General features: G+C 39.6%; 2 protein-coding genes across 3 annotated transcripts; both read right to left on the bottom strand.

The window, feature by feature from the left end:
* Positions 1 to 798: 798 nt before the first annotated feature.
* Positions 799 to 4061, bottom strand: ran (RAN, member RAS oncogene family). Its single transcript, XM_038699822.1, has 7 exons — positions 3978 to 4061; positions 3033 to 3090; positions 2785 to 2869; positions 1946 to 2071; positions 1632 to 1819; positions 1344 to 1514; positions 799 to 1182 (listed from the first exon to the last, which is right to left on the bottom strand). The coding sequence occupies exons 2-7, from the start codon at positions 3063 to 3065 to the stop codon at positions 1138 to 1140; spliced, it is 648 nt and encodes a 215-aa protein (XP_038555750.1). The 5' UTR covers positions 3066 to 3090; positions 3978 to 4061; the 3' UTR covers positions 799 to 1137.
* A 500-nt stretch (positions 4062 to 4561) lies between these two features.
* ndufs8b (NADH:ubiquinone oxidoreductase core subunit S8b) lies at positions 4562 to 9135 on the bottom strand. 2 transcript variants are annotated; one of them, XM_038698642.1, is made up of 7 exons: positions 8952 to 9135; positions 7955 to 8003; positions 7802 to 7867; positions 7602 to 7691; positions 6806 to 6978; positions 5915 to 6043; positions 4562 to 5061 (listed from the first exon to the last, which is right to left on the bottom strand). In XM_038698642.1, exons 2-7 carry the CDS (start codon positions 8001 to 8003, stop codon positions 4930 to 4932), a joined length of 639 nt encoding a protein of 212 aa, XP_038554570.1. In that variant the 5' UTR covers positions 8952 to 9135; the 3' UTR covers positions 4562 to 4929. The 2 variants fall into 2 exon arrangements, with proteins under 2 accessions (XP_038554570.1, XP_038554569.1); XM_038698641.1 differs by lacking the exon at positions 8952 to 9135 and adding an exon at positions 8117 to 8242.
* Between the last annotated feature and the right edge of the window lie 19 nt (positions 9136 to 9154).

Here is a 9154-nt window from a genome sequence, read left to right as displayed (position 1 = left end):
GGTAGAATAGGTTAAAAATGTGTGAAATACAATCTCGAGGATGTATGATGTAACTGCATTCTAACAATGACGCGTGAAGTAACCGCCGGGCGTGAAAACTGAGACGTCACAACAATGTGCAGATTATAACTATTGCGTAATACTGTCGAGAAAGTCCATTGTGCTCTGAATGAAGCACCACTGACACCTGGTGGAGACCAGGGGATATTCAGATGGTTAGAATAAAAGTGCCTATGATTGGAAACCTCCAGAATTGTCCCCCACCGTTCGCCTATTGTGTATGCATCCTGCCCTCTGTAAGATGGAGGCACGTCGGTTAAAAATGTAGGACATGCCTTTGTTCATACTTCACATACAATTAACATGTGACATTTGGGGCCCCTAGGAAAGCTGCCTGCTTGACAGTTAATCCAGCCATATACACCTGTATTACATCTTGTTTTTATCTAATCTGAATGCAAATGGTCCATAATATAACCAACTTCTGTAGACATGTTCAAGGGGAAGAGAAGCACACTGTATATGCTTTGATGCATTTGCAGAGGTTTTGAAATACCAGATTTGGCCCCAATACAGTGAAGATTACTAAAATGCATCACAAGATGTCTGTCTACACCCCTACAGTTTATACATGGGTACCACTTAATATTTAACAGTTGTACTGGATATCAGGATCACTGTATGGCAGTAGGCCTTTTACCAGAGACATGGATAATAAATCAATAAATGAATAATTCTGCCTCTGCACGCTTCTAGCACAAACTGTATATCCAGGAAAATCAAAATCAGACAGACATCTTATATTGAGAATGTTTTTATTCAAAGTTTACTCCCCTTAGTGTTTCCAGTACACCGTACAACAGCATTATGTGAGCTGGGTAAGTGCAGTGGAGGGTGCTCGAAGATGAAGAGTAGCACGTTGCCATGCTGACGACAACACTAGGGTGGGTGTGTCTTAAACAGTGAAATTAGAACCACAGCTTTTCCACCAAGTTTTTGTTTTTTTCTTAGTTTTAAAACAAACAAAAAAATTCAAAAATAAAAAATCTGAAAAGGGATTTTACAGTAAAGGGGCAAAACTCCAACAACTTCCTGTCCACAGATGGGAGGGGGAGAGGGGTAAATGTAGCCAACAGGTTAGAGGTCATCTTCTTCATCTGGGAGTGCCGTTTGTGATGCAACCTGGACAGGGAGAGACGAGAGATTAGATTTTTTTCCCCCAGATTCCCAATGCAAACTGGTGCCATTCTGAGATTTTTTTTTGTATACTTGGCTCAGGTAAAGATATGGGATTGTATATACTACATAACCACCTAAACAGACTTTGCACATGTCATACTCACTTGAAGTTCTTCCTCGTACTTCGCAGCAAGGGTCGGGTCCATTTGGACCTCTGGGGGAGCGAGGGCAGGCATTGCCACAAACTCCAGGTTTGGGTCGCCAATCAACTTCCTTGCTAGCCACAGGAAAGGTTTCTCAAAGTTGTAGTTACTCTTAGCAGAAATGTCGTAGTACTGGGGACAGAGCAGTATGTGGCAGTTAGAAATGACAGTTCAGACAAAAGTCTACAATTCACACACACGACTGCATGCATAAGGACGGACAAGTTTATAACTGTTAGCACTCATTACCTGCAGGTTCTTCTTGCGGTGAAACACAATGCTCTTGGCTTTGACTTTCCTATCTTTGATGTCCACTTTGTTGCCACAAAGGACGATGGGAATGTTCTCACAGACACGGACCAGATCACGATGCCAGTTGGGCACATTCTTATAGGTGACTCGAGAGGTGACGTCAAACATGATGATAGCACACTGAGCTGCGGAGGGAGCAGGGAAGATTTTAGACACAATTCCATGTGAAGGGGTTCACACTTGAATCTATAGTGATTCAGCAATGGTTCAAGGTCCGATAATCAGAACAACATGTTATGGATTGTAAGCACCTTGAATGTAGTAGCCATCTCTCAGGCCTCCAAACTTCTCCTGACCAGCTGTGTCCCACACATTGTACTTGATAGCTCCTCTGTTGGTGTGGAACATCAGCGGGTGCACCTCTACTCCCAGAGTAGCTAGAATTACAAGCAAAGGGGAGATGTATGAACACAAAGTGGGAAACTAATGAAACTTCTTTTATGGGACATCCTTGTAAAAAAAAAAAAAAAAAAAGATTAAAAATCTCAATGGATTTATTTCGTGGTTAAATAAAGTAAATGGGGGAAATAAAGTTAAGAGAAGTGTTAGATATATGGCGAGGAACAACAAAACACATTAAGGATACATGTGAACAGAAGTTTAAATGTCTAATAAGCACATAATCACATCACAGTATACATAAATTACAGTTAAATGCCTCCTCTATTGCCTTTCATTTTCAAGTTTCATTTTATAGTTTAAACAATCTTGATACAGATCCCTTGCATTTTAAATTGTGACAAAGATAAATGCAAGGTAGACATTTTACCTCTCCTTGTAAATCCTTTCTGGTGGACAAACCACTCCGTGACACCATTTCAAGTTGTGCATTTCTATATAGTAATTTCTTGTTACTTGTGAGCCTGACAGATACAACCCTAATGATATCAGAAGGCAGGGGGGCTCAATGGGGACCAACAACTCACATTAGACAGAAGGCCTGAATCCAGCCTCATGGTTATGTATGACAGTATTTAGTCAGTACTTCAAATGACCAAGCTTCACACTGGAAATTTCAAGTTAGTACTATGCTTTTAATTCATTTCTATCTGTATGTTTTATCTGTCATTCACAACATTAAGATACTCACCAACATATTTCTTCTCAAACTCTCCTGTAATGTGCCTCTTCACAAAAGTAGTTTTTCCGGTGCCTCCATCTCCTACCAGGACGAGCTGTACAAGAGCACAGTTTAGTTTAGACTAACGTTAGTTGGTACTGGTTCGACACAGCTATCAACCTAAAACTTCCACGTACCGTTCCCCATAACGTTACTTACAAAACAGGCAAATAGCACACATTACAAGAGGCTCTATAAAGGTTATAGATGACTCTTACCTTAAACACCGCCACCGGTACACACTGTGCCATTGAGTCCGCCGTGGTTGCGATTTTTCTAAGTCAAACAAAACAAGGCGGGATGGTTAGCACGTTCTCCGCCATCCACCTATCTAGAAAGCTTTCTGTAACGTTAAGCTAGCTAGTGTTAGCATTTGTCTGATTTGACGCTGTACTGTTAGCGGTTTGTTACAATTACAGTTATTTTCACAGTTTGAGCGACTTATTTTGACATCCAACGGGTGAATATACTGAGATTATTACCTAGCGATAACCAATTCTAGCATGTTCTACCCAAGCTAACGTTCCGATACGCGGCCGTTATGTAAACGTCTGACTTGTGTTTAAGTCACATCGTATGAACAACAAAAACATAACGATGCACACTGGATGTGTATTGAAACACGACAACCTCGCTTCCGAAGTCGTATTTTCAACGCAAGCGTTTGCTAGCTAGCTAAAAAGCTACTCGCGTTGAGTGCGCCATAGGACGCGCGACCGCACTTTTTCCTTGTTCGACTGAACAATCCGACTGTAAAGAGCAGCTAATGTGTTCCATGTTGACGGCCAACTTGAAACAAAAACGAAACTTCACGCCAAGCTCATTTAACGCATTCAAGGTTAGTTTAGTGAATAAACACACTTGGAGAAATATAAGCAGGTCTCCAGAACAAAGCGGTGAAATGAGCTCCGCTTGCTAACTTGTTAGCTAGCACAGCATGGAAGCCATTCCTTTCACCGAGCTAACGGCTAAGTTAGCCGGGAGTTAGCGCAAGAAATCAACGGCCTACTCTAGTTGCTCAACCCTCACATGGCTACACTCGCAACGCCACATTAACCTAAATCATACCTTTAAGTTTCCCGTTGTTTAAACAGACTTTCACAAATAAACACAAACTTGAAATATTGGATGGCCTGTAATGACAGAAGAACATAGAGACTCACCGGTGTCACTGCCTACAGAGAAAAGAAGTAAATGGCTGCGTTCGCGGGAGATTCAGCGTGGACTATGAGTCAGTTTCCGCCCTTATCATGTGACCACCGCAGCGGTAAAAACGCATTTGATTTTAGTGCAAGCACCATGATTCAGCAGGTCTATTCATCTTGAAAGATTTACACAAATGTAGCCCCTGCACATTCAACATCAAGCTATAAAGTATCGTTTTATACCATAGACTGCATGTTTATATATATCCAAAAGCAAACGCAAGTGCTAATTCTTACCACGTTAAAAAAGGTCTGCCTGTAACTAGTGATTATTAATATTATTGATTATTCCGCTGATTATTTTATAATAATAATAATAAACCCATTAATGTTTTGGTCTAGATATAAGAGTAAAAAATGCTCATCACAAGTTCCCAGAGCCACATGTCCAATATAACACAAGTTGATAAAATTGGTTATTTAGAATTAATTAATTAAGATATTTAGTGCTATAAAAGAGAGAAAAGCAGGCGATCCTCACATTTGTACAGCTGGATCCAGAGATAGAGCACCAGCTTTAATTGAACTTGCACACGAACATGCACTGTTTTAGAACATGATTTATTTCAGCAACATTACATAAATATACTCTTTCAGAAATATCCTATTGCATCGCATAAAACACGCTTATAAAGTGCAGCATAAACTACGTGGGTTACAGACTATACAGTCAACATCATAAAGTGCAATATCATCCATGTTCACAACACAAGACATATGATTTGTGCGTTTATATTTATTTTCTCAGTTCTGACAACAGAATCTGAGGCTGCAAGGCTTCATTGCTCATATGTAACTCACTTGAATATTGGTGCAGCTACATATAATCTCTTTAATGCATAGGAGGATCATAAGATCATTTTCATGTATGACACGTCTTTGCGGGCAGTGTACAGATATGACAGTGAGTCTATCTGTACAGGTAGTCTGCCTGTATGTTGGCAGCTATCTCAGCCTCCCATCGGTCTCCATTGTTGAGCAGCTTTTCTTTGTTGTACAGCAGCTCCTCGTGGGTCTCTGTGGAGAACTCAAAGTTTGGACCCTGAGGGTGAGGTTGAGAGAGAATAGACATTAAATGTCTGTAGGTCTAAATCCACACAGACTAGACTATAGAAAGTTTCTTGTTTTACATTTATGTTTTGATGATGGGTTGAGTGCATAATATCCAATTTGAAAACATTTAATCAATCATTCTATTTTTAGTGGAAGGTAGAAATTGACTTTTAGGTAAGCAACCTGCGTTATCAACTGAAATCTGTTTCCATAATTTAGGTTAACTGTGCGTATGCCATGCATTTTATTCTTGTTCCAAACACTAAACATACATGATGAACCGAGGAATTTAGTAGTGTATCTGAAAAAATAGTCCACAATGTATGTTTCAGTAGGCTGTATAATTTCTGACTGATAATTTAATTTACAAGTTCGACTTTGAGTTACAGCTTCAATGCACTTCAAACAAATTAGGCAATGTTGTATGATCCAATCTAAATGTATTTTGAACGGCCACATTTGAAGGCGGGGTAAAAACAGGAGTGTGGTTTCTGTTGTTTTTAAAGGTGAAACGTTTTACATAAAAATGAGTGAGTTGTTTGAAGAATAAAGTACACCTCCACACATCAGACCAATCGCTACGTGGAGTAGGTTTAATTGTCGGATTTTCTGTTTTTGAAAATTAAGTTTCTGCTGTCGGAAAAGGAGGTTGCAGATGCTGCTGAGTGTTGTATGTGATGGCATACAGAGTAAACAAACAATGGGCATGTAAATGTCTCCACATGAATGATCTTATTTGCCAAAATGTGAAAGAATTATTTTATCAGATACACGTTTCAAGAGAAAAGTGACAGAAATACAGTTTTCACCATGTCCAGCTAAGCTAATAAGCTAATTCTTACCTCAACAATGGCATCAACAGGGCAGGCCTCCTGGCAGAAGCCACAGTAGATGCATTTAGTCATGTCAATGTCATAGCGTGTAGTTCTCCTGCTGCCATCAGCTCGAGTCTCAGCTTCAATGGTAATGGCCTGGTGTTTGAAATAGGGAGGGAAACGAAGAGACGAGAACAAAGTCAGACAGGACACACAGGTGTGAGCAGCATATATTGTGAGAGTATTTATTATTATAAACTTACTAGTCTGTAGAAATCAAATCATAGCATTAACAGAACACAGACTGCGGTAGATATGATGTGAATATGGTGTACCGTTCAAGTATTAGCATCATGAATTTAGCCCAACACTTGATTGAAATGTGTGTATAAAGGCTGATTTTGTGTGTCTGTGTGTGTGTGAGAGAGAGTATTTTCTAAAGGGGCCACCAGATAAAACAAAGTTGTTATAAATATGAGATTATATTGTTTAATGTAAAATTGATCTCTACATTAGAAAAGTACACACTGGTAGACAGTATTAACCGCATGCAAATATACATGACTAAGGTGCACTGTTGTTGCTTTTTACCAATTTTCACCCACCCAGTACACTGTTCAGGACACTTAATAGTAAACAAGGTCATCCTACTGTGAGGACGGCTCAGAATATGCATCCATTAACAGAAGGTGGAGACGAAAATGAGAGAGCTGCCGATAATGCATGCATCATAAAAGAGAGAAAAAAATAATTTCCTCTGTTCCTCTACTATTCAAAATAAACACATACATTCTTGGGAATTATTTTTGAATAATAAAAACAAGCTCTCTACACTAACTTTGTGACATCTCATCTAGACTGGTGCTACACAAATAAACGTTACTTTATAGCAGCAACTGAATGCATGCTTGTGTTCACCTGAGCAGGGCAGACGGCCTCACACAGCTTACAGGCAATGCAGCGCTCCTCTCCATTAGGGTAGCGGCGGAGGGCATGCTCTCCGCGGAAGCGGGGAGACAGAGGGCCCTTCTCAAATGGGTAGTTGATGGTGGCAGGTTCACGGAACAGGTAGCTCATGGTCATCGCCAAACCTGCCGGAAAGCGTTGCCAAATAATCAAAGAGAGTTATGACTCACTTAAATGACAGCGCTGATGTTGTGTATTTGTTAAGGACTTATATAATACTAAATAATAGTATAAATAGTGAATTTTATTGGGTCTTGAATTATTACTTATTTTATTGGTGACAGTACTGGCATGTTGGTAATGTGTCATTACATAGTTACTTCTGCATCTTTACTCTCTTCTATCAAGGACTACACAGGAAATAGATGAGGAATAGATACACAGGAATAGATAGATAGATAGATATTGTTTTAGTTTTCTTATTTTAGGATATCTAACAACATCAGCCAAAGGGACTGCCAATGACAACTAGCCTGTGGCTAACTCAGGTACATTTACATTTTTTAATGTTGATTAATGTAATTGCCCATCTCAAATAAACAATAATAATAATAATAATAATAATGATAATAATATTATTTTAAATCTAAGGCACAGAGTAACAATCTATATCTGACTACACAGATAATACTTCTTAATAGTAGAATAAATTAATTGTTGGTTTATTTGTTCACATTAAGAAAAATATAGAATATTATACGGCTTTTGACTCTATGGAGGACATAAACTAAATCATAGTATGCGTGACCTCTGAACAGTTCGGTCCAAAGGAGGGTTGTAGCAGCCCGGTCAGTGACGGACCTCAGGTCTGTCGGCAGCTCCTGAGCATTAACATACTCTAAGGAGAACAGAGGGAAAGAGGACTGTAATGTTAGATCATTTCAAACATGTGGTCACTCGACTGAGAACGCCATATACAAATAGCTCTTGGTTTGTGGCAGTACTTACTATAGCCCTCTCTCTGCACACTGAGACTGAAAGGCCGCATGGCACCAGGACCATATGCGAATGAGCCTGGAGACACACACAAATGTGATGTGACGATGCCTCATTTTGTGCATACAAATATTATTATTTTAGTGACACCCGCTTCAGTAGTACCTGGTTTAGAGTAGCAGTGGAGAAGACGCAGACTCAGTGCAGTAGACATCTGTGAGGAGAATAAATTAATATTGAAATTGTTAAAACTCAAAAGTCGAACTAAAATAAGGTAAATCTTTTCTCTATTATTCCTGTTTTGCCACCCAGAAAAAGGCTCCTCACCACAAACAAGGGAGGAGTGAGTGAGCGATGGAGACAGCCAGCTGACTGAGCAGACGCAACCTGTAATCTCGCGCCCCTAATCCGTATTATTACGTAAACGGGCTGCCACATTCACGGCGTGACGGCAGAATGGGAAGAACAGGAACACGTCCAGTTCAGTTTTAGGGAGCACTCAAGCATTATTCCAAGATTGTTATCACTAGTAACGTTACTAGACTAACCGTCATGCCATATAAATAGAAGAGTAGCCTTTTTTATCGTGTCAGATATTGACAGGCGTTTGTTCACAGTGAAACAAGGTATAACAGAAACTGTAGCATATAGTTGACTTTACTGTAACAGTTAAACATTTTTACACAACTGTATTCTGACAATGATAGCATTTCCCCCCCGACATTTTGCAATCAGATTGCAAGCACATGAGCAATCATTTCCGCTAGATGGGCTAGCAACCACTGCCCCTAGCCATCCCTGTGTTTGGTATGTACGATACGACTTGAACGCCTCATTACAAATAAATAACCGTTAGCAAAACTTGGCTCTGGTTACATGACCGCTGCGACTCCTTACTAATGTTTTTGTAATTTCCTTTTTTAAATTAATATATTTTAACGTTACACGTTTGTAAACCAAATTGTGACTTTTAATGTAATTAACATTGCTAACGTTACTTCGTTCACCAACGTCACTGTCACAATAGCTGGTTAATTTAGGATAGTTTTGCAGTAACAGTTCATTGAACTCCCCACGATCCCTATTCCTGAATAGTGAATACAATGCTGGTAAACAGTAACCACGTCGCCTTTATAATAACCTAACAACTAGCAAGACTTACCTCTGTCACAAGTTTTTGGTGAGCAATAATCTATGGCAACAAACAGACAGCGGTCCCTGAACTGCGCAATTGTAGTCATGTTGCTTTCAATTGCTCCTCGTTAATTTCCCCATTTTCAGTTAGGAAATCGCAAAACAATGGCACTCTTTAGCACTTTATTTAAATTACCTTCGGGTAACTATAAGGTTGTATTTCCTACAGCA

This window comes from Micropterus salmoides, unplaced genomic scaffold (assembly GCF_014851395.1).
Source record: "Micropterus salmoides isolate LMB-PRFRI ecotype aquatic unplaced genomic scaffold, ASM1485139v1 Ms_hic_scaffold_5, whole genome shotgun sequence".
Lineage (NCBI taxonomy): Eukaryota > Metazoa > Chordata > Actinopteri > Centrarchiformes > Centrarchidae > Micropterus > Micropterus salmoides.
This window is presented reverse-complemented; position numbering and strand designations above follow the sequence as displayed.

Bases quoted from the DNA above. Each gene is read 5' to 3' on its own strand.
- ndufs8b (XM_038698641.1), bottom strand. From the start codon at position 8,227: ATGTGGCAGCCCGTTTACGTAATAATACGGATTAGGGGCGCGAGATTA. The intron at 7,692-7,801 runs GTAAGTACTGCC...TGTTCTCCTTAG, and splicing joins TGTGCAGAGAGAGGGCTATA to AGTATGTTAATGCTCAGGAG. The intron at 5,062-5,914 runs GTAAGAATTAGC...CCTCACCCTCAG, and splicing joins CTGTTGATGCCATTGTTGAG to GGTCCAAACTTTGAGTTCTC.
- ran (XM_038699822.1), bottom strand. From the start codon at position 3,065: ATGGCACAGTGTGTACCGGTGGCGGTGTTTAAG. The intron at 2,072-2,784 runs GTGAGTATCTTA...TTGTAATTCTAG, and splicing joins GTTTGAGAAGAAATATGTTG to CTACTCTGGGAGTAGAGGTG. The intron at 1,515-1,631 runs GTAATGAGTGCT...CTCTGTCCCCAG, and splicing joins ACCGCAAGAAGAACCTGCAG to TACTACGACATTTCTGCTAA.